The sequence below is a fragment of the Patagioenas fasciata genome, chromosome 6 (genome assembly GCF_037038585.1).
Source record: "Patagioenas fasciata isolate bPatFas1 chromosome 6, bPatFas1.hap1, whole genome shotgun sequence".
NCBI lineage: Eukaryota > Metazoa > Chordata > Aves > Columbiformes > Columbidae > Patagioenas > Patagioenas fasciata.
Window position 1 is genome coordinate 13471812 of NC_092525.1, and position 19692 is coordinate 13491503.

General features: G+C 48.8%; 1 protein-coding gene and 1 long non-coding RNA gene across 9 annotated transcripts in view; one reads left to right on the top strand and one right to left on the bottom strand.

Annotated features, from left to right (window-relative positions):
* The window catches only part of LOC136103798 (uncharacterized), a 72074-nt gene that overhangs the window by 35131 nt on the left and 17251 nt on the right, over nt 1–19692 (top strand). For 6 of the 8 annotated variants that reach the window (XR_011739674.1, XR_011739675.1, XR_011739668.1 and 3 more), the window contains 7 exons: nt 1287–1549; nt 2652–2802; nt 3492–7199; nt 12273–12386; nt 13488–13579; nt 16857–16947; nt 17058–17132. This is a non-coding gene — a long non-coding RNA (uncharacterized lncRNA). The remainder of the gene's footprint in view (nt 1–1286; nt 1550–2651; nt 2803–3491; nt 7200–12272; nt 12387–13487; nt 13580–16856; nt 16948–17057; nt 17133–19692) is intronic. The other 2 variants (XR_011739671.1, XR_011739670.1) reach the window with 2 other exon arrangements.
* The window catches only part of TNR (tenascin R), a 77477-nt gene that overhangs the window by 27206 nt on the left and 30579 nt on the right, over nt 1–19692 (bottom strand). Inside the window, exons 2-6 of the mRNA XM_065842228.2 lie at nt 7807–8361; nt 4691–5167; nt 3583–3846; nt 2689–2804; nt 133–283 (exon numbers count right to left, since the gene is read on the bottom strand). Of these exons, the coding sequence (XP_065698300.2) occupies nt 133–283; nt 2689–2804; nt 3583–3846; nt 4691–5167; nt 7807–8302 (1504 nt within the window). The 5' untranslated portion in view covers nt 8303–8361. The remainder of the gene's footprint in view (nt 1–132; nt 284–2688; nt 2805–3582; nt 3847–4690; nt 5168–7806; nt 8362–19692) is intronic.

A 19692-nucleotide genomic window follows, 5' to 3' on the forward strand; every position in this document is an offset into this window, starting at 1 on the left:
AGCTGTTGCCACGATGCACCTGTAGCTTGGGTGGTTGGATGGTGCTAGTTTTATCCATACCCATGCAGTCCCAGGATGCTCTTGCTGCTGGGACCTTATTTTGGGGACCCAGCCCAGGGTGGGCACACTCACGGGTTGAGACGCTGTCAGAGGTGGGAGGGCTCCTGGCTTGTTCCTTCAGGGCCACCACGGTGACGGTGTACTCTTCCCCCGGCTTCAGCCCTGTCTGGTTGAAGGTGGTGACGGTGCTGGGGAGCTGGGCGATCATGCCACCCTCATTATTCTGCCAGAAGGCCAAAATAAGTGTTAAAAAACAGCAACAAAAGAGATGTTTTGGGGGAACTGCTGCACAGAGAGGAGGTGCTCCCCATGTTGCATCCTCCCACAGCCAGCTCTGCACCCCCAAGTTGCATCCTCACCCAGGCACGTTGTTGGGCTGAGAAATCCTCCCCCATCCTTTTTTCCCCCTTCTCCCCCCACCCCAGCTTCTGTATTTTACCATCTGTGTGTTTCCTGTTCTCCAGAAGTGAAAAGATAGTAAAACCAAAGCCTGGTCTGGACAACTTTTCCCTGCTATTCAGGTGCCAGGAGTCTTCTGTTATTCATAGAGAGGTATAAAACTACTACAAGGTCTTTATTTTGGTATCTCCTCCTTTTAAAGTATCTTTATTAAACTCATTATACTTTGCAGTTTTGCTCTGAAAAACCCCAAGTCTTTAAGGAACTGCAAATGTCACCTTTCCTGCCAGTGTTTGGACAAAGGATCTTTTCTTGCTGCTGCCTTCACTAATAACGTGCTAAACAAATCTTTGCACATGGCTCTCAATTCATATTCATCTCTTTTTCTCATTAAACAGGAAATCTTCCATTTTAGCCATGAATTGCCATCTTACCTTTCCTAATTTTCTAAATCTGTCTTTGCTGCATCTCCTCCCACTCCCCGACACCCAGTTCTCATTGTATGCAGCAGATGGACGATCACCACGTGACTTGGCTTTTGGGGGCAAGAGCATCCTGGGGACCACAGAAAGAGGATTACTCTGCGGGACGGTGCAAGCATCCTCGTGGGGATGCTGAGAACCAAATTAGCATCCTCTTGCCCAGTTTTCAGGAAGACAGAGGGAGCTCGACTTTGCTTGTAGAGGTTTTTTGTGATGCTGCTGTTATGACTCGGTTGGTTTTAGCCTCTGGGACTAGTTTTTTGGTTTTATTTGGAGTGTGGTGTTTGCCTAATTGAGCATTGCTTCCACGCAGTGAAGAAGACAGCACCCTCTGCCTTATTTTAGGGGAAAAGCTGGTGATGGAGACGAGAGAGTCCAATTTCAGCAGCGGACAGACAGGAACATGACTGCAGCCTTACAGCACAGGACTGTGCACATGAGTGATGGATGCGAGAACTTCAAAGCCTTGTGAACTACATCCCCAGCCCACCCCGAAAACCTGCATCCAGGAGCAGGCATCCTTTTGCACCTTTTATCTTCCTTTAAATCCTGAAGTGTTTCCCTATGGCTTTAAGTTTTAAGCTTAACAGTGGAAAGGAAGACCAATGGTTTGTATTTTGGGGCTGACTTGATAAAAATCTATCATTGATGACCCTGCAAGGAGAAGTTAGTTTCTATCCCAGCAATTCCTCACCCTAAAATGGATATATCCCCATTTGTCTGCTTCAGGGGATGCTGTTGAGCTTAATCCCCGAGTATCTGTGAAATGTTTCAATGATTTTTTTGTTTTCTTTCTGCCAAAAGCTCTTCCCTGATGTTGCCTTATAATTTCAGTTTTAATCCCGATGGTGAATGAAAATTATCCTCAGGTTTATACCTGCAGTACCTGAATTTTGACTTCCGACACAATTTGAGTGTGTATGTACCCCAAATTGCACCCAGATCCTTCCGGCCTTTTTGGAAATGAGAGAATGAGCTATCTAAAGCAACTGGGCTCTTGCTTTCATGCTGTATAATGATACTTTACAGTTAATAGCATTTAAAACTTTGGGGCTAAATTCTGTAGTTCTCTGCTGCCCAGAGCTGCCTTTGACTCCAGTGAGGGTTTTTGTACAAGTGAAAACATCATAATTGAGCTCTTAATCAGCATTTCTTTTACTGCTGGGGCTTGAATGCTCTTGTAAAGAGGCTCCATATACAATTGAAGCTGTACTTATGGCTAAATGGTGTAGAAATTATGAATATAGATGAAATACTTGATGTACAATTTTTGTTGCTGTGCATAGGAAATACGCGATATTTAGGGCAACATTTTCATCCTTTCATCTTTTCTGGCACAGTTTCTACCTGTTCATCACCGCGATTAAAACTCCGTGGCAGGAATTAGCTGTGCGTGTGACTCGGGGATGCTGAAGGTTGTTGTGTGACAGCCGGCAGCTCCTTGGTTCAGTCCAGGGTAGCTTAGTGTGCAGAGAGCAGGGGCGAGGAAGAGGAGGAGAAGGAAGGGTCACGGCAAGGGAGATGGAAAGGAAAAATAGAGGGGGTGACAGCAAGAGGCTGGTGAGGTTGAAAGGTTTATTTATCTATATGCTTGTCTCTTGCTTTTATTGGGGGCAATTGGGGGTCGAAGTGTTTGGGGTTGTCTGATGTGAAGCACACAGGGGCTTTAATTGGAAGCTAATTTAGGATCTGCTCGCTTGATGTTTTTAGGGTGACCGGCTGTACCCCGTGAGGCCAAATGTGGTACCTTGGGGATGAAGCTGATCTCCCAGCCGTCAAAGGGGAAGGAGAAAGGCTCCCACTGCACCTCCGCTGTCGTCTCCGTGATGGTCTTGAACTTCAGCCCCTGCGGCGTGGCAAGGTCTGGAAGGGAGCAGGGGGCGGTGAGCAGAGCGGGACGGGTGTGTGGTTGCTGCTGGTCCCCACCCCGCTCCCTGCGCCTGGTTCGTTATCTGGGCAATGAAAATGGGGGACTTTTGGTAGCTGTTAGCACAGTTCCTTTGTCCCTCCTCTGGGAAATGCCTGGGCTGCTGGACACCGAAGCGTCCCACTGCATTACTGTGCAAACAGACTGAGTGACAGGGTTACAAAAGGGTTGTCTGGGTAGTTTATGTTTTCCCCCTGCCCTCTGTATCTTTAGTTTCTGAGGATCCTTTCTGGAGGTGGCCACTACAGCTGGGTACTCCCGTTTTCCTCTGTGCATCACAGTCCCAGTCAGAACCATGTATCTCCTGATACACAGCAGCATCCCCTCTTGCTGTACTATCACCCATATCATGGGGAACCCATCCAGGAGTGGGAGCAGAACTTGGGACCTCTGTGATATATTGCAATATTTTCTATTAGGAAAAAGTGTAATATTTTTGGCCATATTTTGAGAGCTTCAGTCAAACACTGAAAGTATATTTGATTTTTAGTCATTTCAGGTTTACATCCAGACTGAGTCTTTCTGCAGTGGGTGGACACATTTCTCCCTTTCCTATATTCCCATATGGATATATATGGTGATAAAAATATCCTGGTTTTTTTTTTTTTTCTTTTTTTCTGAAGGCACTGCTGCTAGAAGGTTTTTATGGAAAATGTGAGCCAGCCTGAGCATCACTTCTTGTCATCCGAGTGACAAGTGCAGTAGGATACTTACTGGTCATCACCTTGGAGGTAACAGGGATGCTCAAGACATTGCTGATGACCGCGTAGATGCTGATGTTGTAGGCAACTCCTGGCTCCAGCTCTGTGATGGTGATGCTGCTCCAGTCCCCGGGCACCCGCTGCTGGAGCTGGGTGCCCCCTGGTCCCGCTGGCTGATATGAGACGACGTATTCGGTGGCTGCTCCGGGGCTGTCCCACGTCAGCTCAATGGAGCTCTCGCTGATCCCTGTCACTCGCAGGTTTTCAGGAGGAGCCACTGATGGAAACAGTAGAAGCAAGGAGAGCATCAGGGTGCACATCGGGAAGGGTGCATGGGTCTGCTGTGGGACATGGACATGGGCTTTGGGCTGGGGGTAATGTGCTATCTGTGGTTGTATTAGCTGCTACAGCAAGGCAAAGGCTTGGGAGAACCTCACTGCAGCTGCTGCTGCACTAAGGGTTTACCACCAATGTTGGGATGAACCTCACTGACTTTTTGCTCGCCTCCCAAGTTTTTGCCCTTGGAAACTCTGGGAACAGGGACAATAGGAAGGCAGTCAAACTGTGGGGCCTGAGGAGGTCCTATGCAGATTCATAGTGTCATTTTGGTTGGAAGGAGACCCTCAAGATCATAGAGTCCAACCATTAACCCAACACTGGCACTGATCCATGTCCCTGAGAACCTCATGAGCACATCTTTTAAACCCCTCCAGGGACGGTGACTCCACCACTGCCCTGGGCAGCCTGTTGCCTGACAACCATTTCCAAGAAGAAATTTTTCCTCATATCCCATCTAAACCTCCCCTGGTGCAACTTCAGGCCATTTCCTCTCATCCTATTGCTTATTACTTGGGAGAAGAGACCAACACCCTCCATGCTCCAAGCTCCTTCCAGGCAGTTCAGAGATCAGGTCTCCTCTCAGCTCCTGTTCTCCAGGCTGAACCCCCCCAGGTCCCTCAGCTGCTCCCATCACACTTGTGCTCCAGCCCCTTCACCCTGTGATGTGCTCTGCCAGCTATGGCTTTCTCCCAGGCTTCATGGTGCTCCTATAGCCCTCTGGGCACCTCAAAGCCCTGGCCCATACATGAGGGTCTGGCTCTCCCCACGCATGCCCACACTACCTGCCGAGCAGTCCTGCCCTTCGTAGCCGTCCTCGCAGACACAGAGCCCATCCTGGCAGAGCCCGCGGCCGCTGCAGGCGTTGGGGCAGTGCAGCCACCCACAGTCCTCCCCGGCGTAGCCCTCCTGGCAGACGCACGTGCCGTTGACACACTGTCCCTTCCCCGAGCAGTCGCGGGGACACCGCAGCTGGGAGCAGTCCTCTCCGGCGAAACCCTCCTCGCAGATGCATTCCCCGTCCACGCAGAGCCCGTGGGAGCCGCAGCCAGCGGGGCAGCGGAGCTGGGAGCAGTCCTCGCCCCCATAGTCGTTGTCGCAGATGCACTGGCCCTCCAGGCAGACGCCACGGCTGGAGCAGCCCCGGGGGCAGCGTGGCTCGGAGCAGTTGCTGCCTGCCCAGCCCTCCATGCAGATGCAGCTGCAGGACTCCAGGCTGAAGTTCCCGTGGCCGCTGCACTGTGGGGTGTAATCCAGCTGCCCTGCAAGGAGGTGGGACCCAGGGTCAGAGCCCACCCGGTGGGAGATGGGAAAAAGGTCAGCGTTGATGGGCTGTGGGGAAAGGGGACAAGATGTGGGGCAAGTAGGGGATGGTCGTCCCTCTGGGTGAGGGCACCCAGCTCTGGGGAGCTGGTGGTTTTAGGGGCAGAATTGGTGATATGGGCTCATGGTGGGGCTTGGGGGCTACCCAGGAGTTTCTCCATGGCTATGGATTCCATCAGCCTTGTTTGGGGTGCAAGTGCTTCCTTTGGTTTTTCTTCAGATCAGCCCTCAGTTGATAGGAACCTCCCTAGACCTCTTACTGGGAAAAAACCTTCCCTGGCCAAGCCCTCTGCACCAACCATGCCTCCTGTTGTCTCCTCTCCACCCACTGTTCTTTCTTACATGTAAGATTCCTTTTTACTTGATCGCTCTCTCCTGTAAGAAGCAGGTATGTACCCAAAGACATCATCTTCATCCCTGTCCTGGTGAGCCTGTCCTGGTGGTTAAGATGGAGATGTTTGCTTTGCACAAAGTATCACAGGTTTGGGTGTGCTGGGATTGTGGGAAAGCACATGGCCACCATGGCCACCACCACTAATGTACCCCCTTTAGCTGGACAGCCTTGCACAAGACACTCTAGGCTGAGGAGGGATGCAGAGGGATGAAGGCATCAGTCACTCCAACATTGCCAATGCTCCCTTCTTTTGCGCCCCGCCACGTGGACCCACGGCTCCACCTTAGGGTTATGAACTGAAGAAGAACAGAGACACTTTCTGCGCTTCCTCCACCCCTTAGGGAACCTCTGCACCATGAAGACCCCAAGCTGCAGGACTTCCTGTCCCCCAGCTAAATTTTCCATTCTAGCTGAGCTACCTGGGCAGCTCTTCCTATGGTGGGTCCAGCAGATGTACAAGTAAAAGGGATTCAGTTACATGCTGTGCTAGACAGAGCCCTTTGGGTTACCAGGTAGGATGCTTCCCATCTAAACTGCAAATACTGGGAATGGCGATCAGGTTCTCTTCAGATCTCAGGCTCTATGTAAGTTATCAAAAGAGGAGAGAGGATGCTTGCAAGTGTGCTGGAAGAGAGCAGCTTTCCTTGGGGGCAGTGGGGTAGGGATCCTGATCTTTGTGGTGCACTGAATTGAATGCAGCTCCGGTAAAAAGAACTGAAATTACTCCAGTTTTAGCTCAGCGTGCATCTGTGATCGGTGTGGAGGCTCCACCAAGCAATTAATGTTTAATGGGACCATCTGAATATGTTGCAAGTAACCCAAGAAGGCCCATCAGAGTTTCAAATTAATTCCTTTAAAACAAGTTTTTCCCATTGTGTTTCCTACGTGATTTTAACCCTTGCTTTGCAAACACCAGTGGCACGTGTGGGTGTTTTCTGTTTTGTCTGTTTTTTAGCACAGCTGCTGACTGTCGCATAGGGGAGGGGGATACAGGCTGAGCCCACAGATGGTGGTGTGCTGAGTTTCCCCAGCTGCAAGGGAGATGTCAGCCTGAGCAAACCCCACTGTGTGTGCCCTCCCAGTTTGTCCCTCCCCAACCCACACACCCTTGGTCCAACTCTGTTGACCTGAGTGTGGGTCACTCGCATTTCTTTTTAATGCATCCCTAACATAGAGGAGTTGGGCTGCTACTGGAAAAATCACACTAGTAGCTGCAAAACTTAGAAAAAAAAAAAAGCAGTGGGCATTGGTGAGGGAATGGGGTTGCTTTTAATTTTCCTTCCTCCCTGCTGTTGCTCTTGTCCTGAAGGCAGTATTCCCCATGAGGAGCCCTGGTGTATTGGAGCCCTGAGCAGGGATGGATGTCCTTTGGGACAGTCCCTTACCAACCTGCCTGAGACGTAAGGAAAACCATCCATGTGCTAGCTCCCGTGTTGTTGAAATGCAGCGTCTAGCCCAAACCCATCTCATTTCAACCATGTGCTGCTTCCCAGGCTCTGAGGAATGGCCGCAGTGAAACAAGGGGCCGTCTTTGACGGGGTGACACTAATGGGGGATCTCAGAGAGCTTCACAAACTGTACGTATTGTTATTCAGATGAAGTATCCTGTTGATGGCTTCATGTCTTTGTTATAGGTTTTGTTTGCATCTGTCATGGCAACAGAAATTATTCCCTGTATTTTCTGTTGTTTTTTTTTTTAACTCAACTTGTCATACACATTCACTCCTTCTGCAGAGAACATGAAGGGGTTTATTGTTGGCTCCCGCAGTGATGCCTTCAGCCCAGGGACAGCTCAAAAGAGCAGCAGCTACATCTCTCCTCCCTGTCCCATGCATGGTGGCAGATCTTTAACAGCACTGCCATGGTGTCCAGGGTTGGGATATCACCCTGCTCACCCCTTACCCACCATCGTTTTATCTGTCACAGGGCTTTTGCTCTGGCCATTATGGGGTTTCTGCAGTGAGCAGGGCATGGTGGGGGGTCAAGTGACCAAATCCCTCCCGGGGGTTTGTCTGTCTTGGAGAACCTAAGCCAGACTTTTCCCTAAAGCCACAGCCACACCATGGGTGAGCAGAGGTTTTCCTCTATTTCCTCTGAGTGACATCACTGGTTTTGTATTTATTTCTCCTGCCTTTTGTTCGAGCCCTGAGTCCCCAGTGAGAGCTAACAGGATGGCATTACTACCTGTGGCTGCATTTTCTTGGCAGCAATTGGAGTTGCATTGGTCCCGGAGCATGGAGACCTCCCTCTCCAGCATCTCAATCCTGCTCAGCAGCTCCTGCAGGGACGGGAGGGAGGTGGAGCACTTGCAGGCGTGCTTAGGCAAGTTTATCCTGTGGGTGAAGGTGACCTGGCTCTCGCTGTCAGAGGTCTGTTCCGCGTACTCAGCCAGCCGGTCGTCTTCTGAACTCACCTCCTCGGCTGAAGACTTGAACATGGACGAGCAGCAGCTGTCCAGGGGGATGTTGATGTTGTAGATGTGGTGGAAGACCATGGGCTGCTCTTTGATGGGTGGGCTGCAGTTGGCAAGACCACCCTCCTCGTCAACCACCGGCCTCTCGGCTGGCTCCGTTGTCACCTCCAGCCGGCACTCAAAAGGCTTGAGGACGGCACCCAGCAAAAGCAAGTTGAAGCTGATGAGCACATTCCTCAGGACAGGGTTTTCACTGTCAGTCCCCATTTTTTGGGAGAGGGAAGAGCCTTCTAAGCCAGTGCTGGTCAGCCAAGCGCAGGGAGGACCTGGGGGCACAGAAGGAAAAGAGCATGGTTGGTGTTAGCCCTGAAACTGTGCTCAATTTGGAGAGGCAAGTCCTGCTGGGCAAAGTCATGCAAAGAGATGTGAGGCTGACTTGACCTACACACAATCCTTGTGGCTTTGATGAAGCCTAAATCAGTCCCAAGCAGAGCCCATGGCTGGTGGGAACACCCTACCATAGCCCTTGAACAGTGGCAAAGATATTTGTCACTATTATTATTTTTTTTTAAAGGAAATGGTTAATCTGATACTAACAAAGCACCAAATACATGTGTTTTCAGGAGGAACACCTGGTATGAGATCTACTTTCAGTATGATGTGTAGAGTCCAAGGGGTTAACACATGGGTGACGACAACGCACCCATGTGCTCTCCCTCAGTTGTCTCTGGTGCCCCAGGAGCTGTTGCCTCCTCCTTCCCCTTGGCTCCTGTGGTGGATTTGGCCACGCTTGCAGAAGACAGAATGGAGGAGGGCACTGGAAATGACAAGGGGAGGGAGTAGAGACGGACAGGATCAGTGCTCTGTAAGTGGTGATTTGGGGCTGCACTATTGTACATTGACCCCCCCAATCCTCCTCTGCTGTCTGGGCTCTCCAGCGGATCCTGGGTGGCCCCAGCTGACCCACGGAGAGACTTCTTGTCCCTGTGTAATGGGGCAGTGGGAGGCACAGGGACTAATTAGTGTTGGCTGCCTTTGATAGACTCATTGGCGTTTAAGGCTAACTACCTGCTCCTTGGCCTCTCGCTCGGCTTTTTTGTGTGTGCTTGGAGTGGAAGTAATTGTGGCTGTGAGCCAGCTGCACTGAGCTGGGCCAGAGCTTCGGAACAAGCCTCCGTGCAGGATTACAGGCATGGCTTAGACGTGGAGAGTTGAAATCCTCCCCCTCCCTGCTCTTTGGATCCAGCCTGGCTCAACAGAGACACCAGAGCCTGTTCAGGAGGGATGTTCCAGCTGGATGCAGGGACGAGGGAGCGGGAGATGGGTCGGTGGATAAAGCGGGGTGAGCAGATGCACGGTGGAGATTGCTTGCTAATGGCAGCGAGCAGTTTGGGTAGTTAACGACTCTCTAACCCGTAGACCGAAAGCCATTCATTTCCTGCTAGAAACCGCCAGGCTCATTGATCTGAATCTCTTTATCGGTATATTAATCACAGCAGATGCTGGTGGGATGCTGCCCTGCTCTCGTTTCTGAGCATCAAATAACAGCATCCCACTCCAGTTCACCTCAATGTAGTGGCCTTGGGCAGAGGCTGATGTTGCAGGAGTGGTGGCAACCCCATGGCATGATGCTAGGAGAGCTTTCTCCTTTTTATTATTATTATGAACAGGATCATGAAAGGAAAAAAAAAAGTATTCCAGCATCAATTGGGTGCTGGGTCAGGCTTAAAGCCACCTCTTTGCTCTGAAATGCTTCAGGCTGTCTCCAGCTCAAACTGGGCTTAATCCACAGGGTCCTGCAGAACAGGAGGATGTTCCTTGGTGTCCTCCAACCCACAGCAGACCATCTGAGTCATAAATCCCTATTAATCCCTGATTTCTTCCTGGAGGCTTGGCCTGACATCTCTGAAGCCCTGCCAGCTTTGTGGATGCATTTACAAGGTCTGTCATCTCCCTTCCCTATCTGGTCCTGCTTTGTCTCCTGCTCCTCCGGTCTGTGATTTGCTTTTTCCCAAAGGAGCTCATTGCCAGGAGCTCAGGTAGGATGGGTTAACACAGGGATTTGGCTGCAGGCAGGGCCTGACAGCTCAAGGCTTGCTGACCAGGGAAAAGAAGTTGTATTCATGTTCCTGCTTTGGGTTCCTCATCGTCCTGCCCTCCTGATGCTTCCCAGCCCAGCTAACACTGCCCATGGGCAGCGACAGAACCATTAGAAACCATTGAGGAAACGGAGCCAGGACTATATATTTTTTCCTTCTCCCTGTATTAGAAAAAAGAAGCAAATTTCTATCGTCGCTTCACATGTAAAATTAGTTGCATTAGGGCAAGTTTATCTCAGGTGTATTTTAGTTTTTTTTTTTTTTTTTTTTCCCCTTCATTGCCACCAAGTTCACATAAAACTCCAAGCTGGTGGTGTTCCTGGTGGCTTCAGTCCCTCTGTCCCCAGACATGGCCTTGGAAAACCTTCCTGGCTGTGGCAGAGATAGCAGCTTTGAGCCCGGTGCTTTCCTAGCGTTCGATGGCAATGCCTTCGTCTTCACTTTCCACTGGGCTGGGGTGATACATCCTCATCCACTCGCACCCATGGTGGGAAGGTTTGATCTCCAGTTGCCTCTGGCACAGCACAGCCTTGGGGCTGCTGCTTTATTTTGAATATCACATTATTTATTCCCCTCCAGCTGCTAATAGGTGCTGGGTGGGAGTTGTGCTCATTGAGAAGTAGCTTTCCTTGTGCTTCAAAAACTACAGATGGTTTCCCTTGGTTTGCTTTGCTGCTTCCCCCCACTCCCACCCTAAAGTCCCCCAGAAACATGGCTGTTTGAATTAAAGTTCAAATTAAAGAGTTATTAGAGTTAATTATGAAGTTTGGCAGGCACTGAGCTCTCAGCTCCAAAACATTTTGACTTTGGGGAGCTGTGAAAGAATCAATCTGCTGCAATTTCTGTGTGATGCTCAATAAAAAAACCACACAATATAAAACTGAGTAAAATATTTGAAGGCTTTTGCCAACCACAGCAAAGTGTTCTCTTTCCCTCCTGAACGGCCTCTCTCCATACAGGGCTTATGTCTTATGGGCCAGAGAAGGAAGAAAGAGAAAAACCCTATTAAATCCACAGTGCACCCACTCTAATTATATATATGTGGCTATTTTTACATTTTGCTGATGGGCTGTGTTTGTGTGAGCAAATGCTGCTGGGAATGCAAAAGGGAACCCATGTGTGGTGATGCTCAGAGCAGCTGCACCGAGAAAGTCGTTTGTGGTGCGGCAGCGGTTTTTGGGGGGACAGCATCACCCAGAAACGCAGTGCTGTGTCCCTCCTTTCTTACTGCTTAGCAATACTGCTTAGCAAATGCAAACTGTGCCCCAGGGGTTGCTGTAGGACAGAAGCAGGGACAACAGATCTGCACAATATGGGTGATACCAGCAGTTTTATCTCCAGCACTTTACTGGAGATCATTTAATATTTGGAGGGTACAACAATATTTCTGTTATCATGCAGGTTTTGGTGAATTGCTTTGGTTAAAAATAAAACACCCAACGCTGCCTGGAAAGATACTTGAAAGATTATAGCACTCGTTTCTTCAGCCAGATATTGTGTATTAAAATGTTTTAAAAGTTGCTAAGGATGTGAAAATGAAGTAAACGTTTTGTTCTGGTTGTGAAACACTTCAGTCTACTGAGAGCCTATGAACATATATGTGCATATATACATATTTATATGCATTTGTTGCGTTCTCTTTTCCTGCACACCAGATAAACCACAAGCCCTGCTTTCTGATGCAGATGGCAAACTGGAAAACTCAGATTTATTTGGAGTTTGGACTAGGGCACATCCCTATTGCTGGCCAAAAACCATCAGGAAGAGTTTGCTGCCTTCTTCCTTGGCACGCAGGAGCAGGCAGGTATAAGCTGACACCTGGCAATCCCTAAGCCGTGAGCTTTTATGTTGAAAAGTGTGTTGGAGGTTTCCCATAAGCCAAAAAAAACCTCCACTGGATGGTTTTCAAGGCTCCAAAAAGCACTCTTCAGATACCTGAGCACTCAGCGCAGATGCTGCCTGCTCCATATTACAGCCTGTGTAAGTTTTCCTCGTGCTTGTCTGCCTTGTAGGGAAGGAAATTCGGCTCTGTGGTGTCCCTGGTTGGCTTCCCAGCCGTACACTTTCCACTCTGAGGTGACCACACAGCTGAGATGGACTGAAGATCAACCCTGTTTGTTTGTTGTTGTTTTCTTTAGATCTCCCAAGGCAGGCTGCAGCACTCTCTGGTTTAGAGCAACCCATGCATCAGCATCATCACCAGCTCTGTGTGGCAATCGCTCCTGGGTGCTGCCCTCCTCCAGCCCCGGCAGGTGAGGATGTGTGCATGGGAAGATGCACACCTTGGTTTTGCTTTGTTTTGCTTTGCGATCCAGTGAGAAACTCCTGTGATTTGCCCATCTTACCAGAGGGCACTTGCATTACATCAGCTGCTAACTGGAATTAGTGGAAATAATTGAGTCAGCTCCTCGGCAGCTGGAAACCATTGCAACTTTGGTGTCATGAAGCTGATTTGCACCAGTAGAACCTTCCTATGCAGATGTAGGTATGTAGCGTGTGCTGCAGACTTGATTCCTTCCCGCAGTTTTCCAGAGGGAGAAGAGCACAGTTATTACTAACCTAATGATGTGCAATTTGTCTGTTTAAAAAGGTTTTCATTGCATTACTTCGCTGGGCTTTGTGGCAGAGTGAAGGTTCTTGCTACACACAAGCAGAGTCCTCTCTGTGATCAATTCCTTCTGCACCCTTAGCCTAATTGCAGTTCTTGTCTCCTCTCTAAATGCAACCTGTTGCTGGCTTTTGGGGGAATTAAAGGAGCTGGAAAGCTTAGAGGAGTGGAGCATCGTGACCCCTGTAACCCTGGACCTCAGCCTGAGGTTGGTTAGTTGAAGGCCAGTACCTGCGGACTCATTAAATGATGTTCTTAGGGACATGGTTTAGTGCCAGTGTTGGGTTAACAGTTGGACTTGATGACCTTGAGGGTCTCTTCCGACCAAAATGTGTGATTCTATTTTGCTGGAGCTGAGGACCCGCACTGATACCTGCAATGCACTGGAGAAACCCAACTGAGTAATTTCATGCCACCACGAAGCAGCTCTCAGAGAGGGAACGATTTTCACCCTGCTGACTAATTGCATATTTAAAGATGAAATACTTTGATGCTGTTACCAGTGTTCCCTTACTATATGTGGAGGAAGAAATCTATAGTTCCTCCAACTGACTGTAAATTCTGCCAGCTTAATAATTCATGCATGCCTCTGTGATTGCAGCCTACATTATATCTTTCATTACATATTCTTTTATTGAATTGCCACGGCATATATCAATAGCCTCTATAAGCTCCCTTAGGAAAACAGGCAGTAGCTTAGTGCAAGGGTTGTTTTTGGAATTTCCTTTCATTTTCCCATTAACAGGTAAAGCCCAGATCCAGCAAGTCTGACTTCACACGCCGCATTCAACTGCTGCCTCCCGCCCACTCTCCTGCAAAGCCCAGAGAATGGCCGGGGTAAGTCTTGTTTTTGCAAGGGTGCCAGCCCTAATCTGAGCCCATCCCAGCTTTTTACTGAACAACCTGTGGCATTGACTGTCTTCATTAACATATATTTACAAGCAGCAGCAGGTATGTTACCAGCTCCCCCTTCGAAGTGACTGCGCTCAACCATGTGCCGCAAAAAACTCTTGCTTGGTAAAAAATTAAGTGGCTTGTGAAGGTGGGTGCCCAATTTTACAATGAAAGCCAAGGTGAACACCTAATTTTGTAATGAAAACTGCTAGCAGTGGGCTTGGGCAGCGCTCAGCTGCTGCCTGTACCTCTGTGCTGTGACTGGCCTCAGCCCATGCTGAGCATCACACCATGGCCCATGGCTGGGCACTTTCTTCTGGTCTCTAACATCAACATAAAGACCCAAGGTGTCCAACGTCCCACAGGAGGGTGACCTGCTCCCTTCTGTGACTTTATGTGACACTCTGGTCTAGCAGCGCCTGAACTCTCAGCTCAGAGTTGCTGGCTGCTAAAACTGAGCTCTTCTGTACCTACTTTTGAGTCTGGACATCTGATTTGACGTATGGCAGGTGAGTATTTGGTAGCTTGACCCTCTGAGCACTAAAATTTGATCTCTGTTGGAGATGTCCTCGGCTTCCCTGCTGCTGGGACAGCCCTGTCCCCTGGGACTCTGCCCTTGAGGGGTCAGCACGTCCTGTGCTTAACGCTGTGTATTTATTCACACTCAGTTATGAAATAAATTCCCCCTTACCGGGCCTGGATGTTGCAGAAGGGTTTATTTTATCCTTATGCAGCATCTCTTAGTTTTAAAGCAATTTAATCAGGGAGAGCCTGGGGGCAGAGGCAGCGATGCCTCTTGCTGCTCTCCCCTGCATCACTGTTTTCTCATAACGATGCTCCTGGGGGCATCACTCCTGCCCCATGCCTAGGAAGATATTAGATTTCTAAAGAAAGATTTCTGGGACAGGGCCAGGCCTTTCAGAGGTGCTACCCTTCAGTGCTAAAGCTGCACACCATGTTTCTGATCCCTGTGATAGCCGCTCTGCCTGCCCCAGCAGCTCCCAGAGCTCCACTGGAGATGCTCAGAAGCTGTAAAGGAGGAATTAACTGTAATTATGGAGCATCTCAGGACGTAAACACCCTCTAAATCCTCTTTAATTACGTGGTAGCACTTAATTACATGGCAACTGGAATGTAAGCGCTAAAATAAACATGATTTCAGTTTTATCTTCAGCAGGGGCACTGGTAATTAATTTTGGAGGGTAACATAGGACCCAGCTGAATGTGGGCATAGTGTGGACCTTGCATGGACAGCACTGCAGGGATGCTACCAGCTGGGACAGTCAAACCTCCTTTCTCCCTTTCTAACAGCTGCAGCTTTGTCATCCCTTCTCATTCCTCCTTCAGCACCATCCCTCTTTCTGTCCATCCATGCACAGGCAAAGACTTGCAGACATTGGGGTAAGGCAAGACTGGGTAGCAGGGTACCCACTCATCCTCCAGCATGGAGAAAACCAAGCAGGAGAAGCCTCCCTGCCTAATTCACCCCACCTCAATTATGCTGCAAACCAACAGGCTGCAACCGGTGGGATTCAGATCACTCCTGGCCACGGCCATGAGTTTTATTCCCCCTGTTTGCTCCCTGCACACAGCCTGGATGCCGGCAGCGAGTTCTCATGCTCGTGTAGCTGATGCTTGGCTGTCATGTTGCATTAGAGTCTACGAGTCAACCCAGACCTCCTCGGGGCTTAGCTGAAGCGGATGCAAACAACCCAACCTGGGATGCTCCATCACCAAAATGCTGCCACCCATTACCCCGTGGTGTGGATGGACCGTACGGCTTGATGAAGATGAAAGGACGTGTGGTGAAGTGCAAAGTCACGTTGAAGAAATCAGATGCACCGCAATCTCCATTGCCCTGTATAATCACCACATGCTGCCAGCACAACTGTGAAAGGGATAACAGTGCTGCGGACCAGGAGAGGAAAATCCCTGCTATTACCAAGCCTTTTTAAAACCATAATTAGGGAATTGTGGCATTTTCCCTGGGAAACCTGAGCAGGGGCACCCATGAACTCCATTTGCTTTAGTTTTGAAGCCTTAAAAGTAAAACCACCTGCTGAAGTCAAATGAGCACAGATTTTTTAAACTTGCTTTTCAGTTTGCCTAGTCATTTATACCCTAGCTCGAGGTTGGGGAAAATGGAAAAGAAACGCTCATCTGGTGTGATTTTGCATTTGTGTTTCCCCCACACTTATATTTTTACACGGCAGAGATGAAACAGAACTGATGTGATCGTGAGGTTGTGCACGCTGTGGTTTTTCCCCACCTGCTTTATAACCCCTGTACTGGAAAAATTCTGATTTTTCTCCCTTTTTAATATATTGCTCAAACTAAACCGTGCGTTATGGCTGATTTATGTGCATATGCAACCTGGCAGGTAGCAGCAGAGATCGCACTCTTTGAACCCTCCAATAATTGGTATTTTCTACTTGCCTTCCTGTTGTAATTTCCCCCTGAATATTCAGAGCAGCAGCACATACTTGTGCAATAGATTTAGAGCTAGAGCTGTGGAGCTGGCTCTTGCTAGAAGGTAGTTTTACTCAGACAAACCTTGTCCCAGGTCCATTTTTGGGACCTGCAGGGTTTCCTTGGGAGGAGTGACCTCAAGGAGCCTGCAAATGGTTTCTATCATCTCCCATCAAAAACTCAGCTGAAGAGAGCACGAGCAAGGTGGAGCAGAGAAATGAATTGTAGTCCTGCTGCAGAGACTTCATTTGATAAATAATGTATATAGAGTTTGCAGTAATAACTGTTTTTTTTTCTTTTTGGGTTTGACACCTCCTGGATGTATTTCTCCTTCATGAAGGTGAGCAGGATGATGGGTGCTCACTGGCACGATGGGGAAAACAGGGCAGGCAGTGACAGGCTGTGTTATCTCGGGTTAATCTGGAGCTTTTCTCACTTTTGGCAAGCTGCACACGTGTATGGAGAGGTGGTGGCATTTCCATGCACTGGAGAAGGGCTCACAGGGGTAGGACAGAGCTGATCTGGGTTTTAAGGATGGGAGTCCTGTACAATAAGTCATACTGGGTCTGCAGTCAAAATCCCAGATTTCCTTAGGTTATACCTTCCTGCCAGCTGGGACAGCCACCACAGACACGTCTGGGTCTGAGGAGATGGCTAGATGCCTGCATGGACCCCCCCAGACCACTGGAGCTGTATAAAATGGCCTTAATCAAGGCACACCAGAGATAATGCTTTTTGGTCATTTTTATAGCAGGCTTTGAAGGCTTATACTGGAGCATTTTGGTTAAAAATTTGCTTCTGCTGGACTTTGGAGGAAGACCTGGGCTACCATATTAATGAAGGTGAGTGGGGAAAACCCATATCACAGTATCACAGTACCCAAAACCCATATCCCTCCTTGTTTTACGTCCCTCTGGAAGAACTGGAAACAGCCTCGGTGCTTTTATTGCAGGGGAAAACAAGATCCTTGGGAAGGAAAAATAGCTGTAATCAATGTGGGCTTGCACCAGCTGAAGGTCTGAGTCAGGTAGGGGTTTTATTGTCATATAATAGGTAAGTACCTCATTAAGGAGCATATATAAAGGCATAACATAATTTTGTTGAGCCTGGAGCCAGTGCAGAAGCTTGGAAGCAAGCCCACTGGTTTGTGATGTTTTTTAAGCCAGAGCTTAGTTTTGCTCCCTTTAGTTCTCCCACTAGTATTGTAAGTACTGGGGGTTAGACTGTTCACAAGTGAGCTCTTAAAATCAATTTTAAGGCTGTTTTTATGCAGAAGAACTGTGTGGAGATGTAAGACTCGGGATGAAGGAGATCCCATCAGTCCTGTGACAGACAGTGATGTGATATAACCCCTTTCATGAACGGGTCAGAATTCAGCTTTGGGTTGACATCGTGGTCCCCAGTGTCCCAGAAGGCTGGCTCAGCACCTCGCATTTCTGAGGCTCTTATAATTTCTAAGCCAGAATTAACCACAGTCAGTTGAAACATGCTTTGTTGCCTGTGTTTGCTGCCCTCCTTCACTACTGATCAAATGGATGGATAAATAGTGATAAATAACATGCTGCAGCCACCCAAGTAGGGCCTGCTGAACTGAGAAATGAGATCACTTGGGCAGCAATTGCAGCACTGTGGGTAGAGGGGAAATAACAAAAATATATTTGCAGAGTCGGAGCATAGCAATTTGAGAGCAAGGGATTATTTGCTGTGCCCTATTCCTGTAGAAAGTGACAAGTAAATGGCCCTTGATGCCTGGTGGGAGCAGGACAACCCTGACAAATGAGGCAAACTGAACCCGCTAATTGAGACAGACGTGGACTACTTCTCACACACCTTAAATTAAGCAAATAGGATGGTGTTCAGAGAAATGCTTTGGTATATGACCGCAGCTGGTCACTGCCTGGCTCCTCCAACCTACCACCAGCCTGGAATGGGTTATGCAATGAAGGCTACACCAATGTTCCCTTGAAAATCAGAAGCATTAGGCACTGTGGTGCCTCCATGACCTGTCCCATGAAGCTGGGACTGCTGAGGGTGGCACTGCAGGCGACAGGGCTGTTCTGCTGGGTCTGGAAGCTAGGAGTCCCTGGAAAACCACTGGTGAGGCCACCAGCTGGGAAGGCTTGAAATGTATCATGGTAGCACTGGCCAGACCTCCATGGTTCTGCTGAAGTTAGAAGTGTTGCAACAGGAGAAAGACTCTGGGGTTGAAGCCACCAGATCACTGCAAGAAGCTCTGCATGGGAAAATGAGTGGGAAATGGTAGAAGAAACTCTGTTCACCTTAACCGGTAAGGCAGGATCCCACCTGGGAACAGCTTTAAGTGTTTCCTCACTGCAATGGACAGATCCACCAGCATTTCAGAGAGGTTCTCCTGGAAGGGAGGATGACAAGGTAACATCCCAATACTTGCACACATGTACGATTTCTTCAGTTGGGTTTGGCACTGGGCTAGGGAATCATGCTGGAGGAAGTCACTGGGAAGCTTTCAACCAGGCTTAAATTCTGGCATGGTTATTTCAATTCAGGAATGATTGTTTTGGTTCTGATCAAGCCTTTTGAGACATAATTCATTCATTTGGTGTGGGTAGAGTGGGCAGCAGCAGTCAGGAATTTAACCCCTGCCCTGACTGTGCTGTTTCACCATGGATTCCTCTTGCTGCTGCCACTGCTGCGTTTCCCTGTTGAAAAATGGGGGTAACACAGGGCTATCTCCCTATGACAGGCTGAGATAACAGCCTAATGAATAGAACCACAAGCTGGTGGAAATTCACTTCTGTGCAGAGGTGCCAATCTAATTTTCCACTCTAGATAAACATTTAATAACTCGAAGCCCTCTTATTCCAGTGGGATTATCTGTGAAGCACTTTCTGTCCACAAAGTCCAAAATACTCCACTGAAGTGCATGTGAGAAAGGAAAACAGAAAGCCTGCAGCAGACCCCTCAGACACATGCTTAGCTCCACTGCCAAAACTGCGGAAAAAGATAAATTTTACAATCTGGTCTGAAATTTGGGTGGGTTCTCTCCCTACCCTGCCTGGCTTCACCCACGTCTAATGTGGTGTTTAGGAGATGAAACTGAGCTGTGACATTTCTGATACCTTGTCGTCTTTTATAAGTGAAGTACGCGGAAACAGATGTTCTTTTAATGCAAAGCTTGGCCGGAAGATCAATAGCAGCTTCACATGTATTTTTTTTTGTCTAATATTTGGTTTTGTAGAGCTTTGGGGAGAAAAAAAGAAAAATATTGCTTTTTGTGGAACACATGGATGTGACAAGCTCTTGCTGCCAGCTTCTGGGCTTTTATCATTAATTGCCTCCCCAACCTGAGCCATGGGGCCAGACCCACGTGGCAGGGGTGGGCAGGGAGCCAGGACTGCCCGAATTATCGCAGACCACCTCCTGTACCACTGCTGTGCCCAGAAGAATGGACACTCTAAAGCCAGGGCACGGCTGGTGCTTAGCCTATGGTGTCCTGGCCATGAAGCGTAGTGTGCCTTGCAGAGGGGCTTTCACTCATCCCTGCTCCTACAGTGCCGCAAGATGCTCTGATGGAAGGTTTTCTGATTGCAAATAATTATAATCATTCT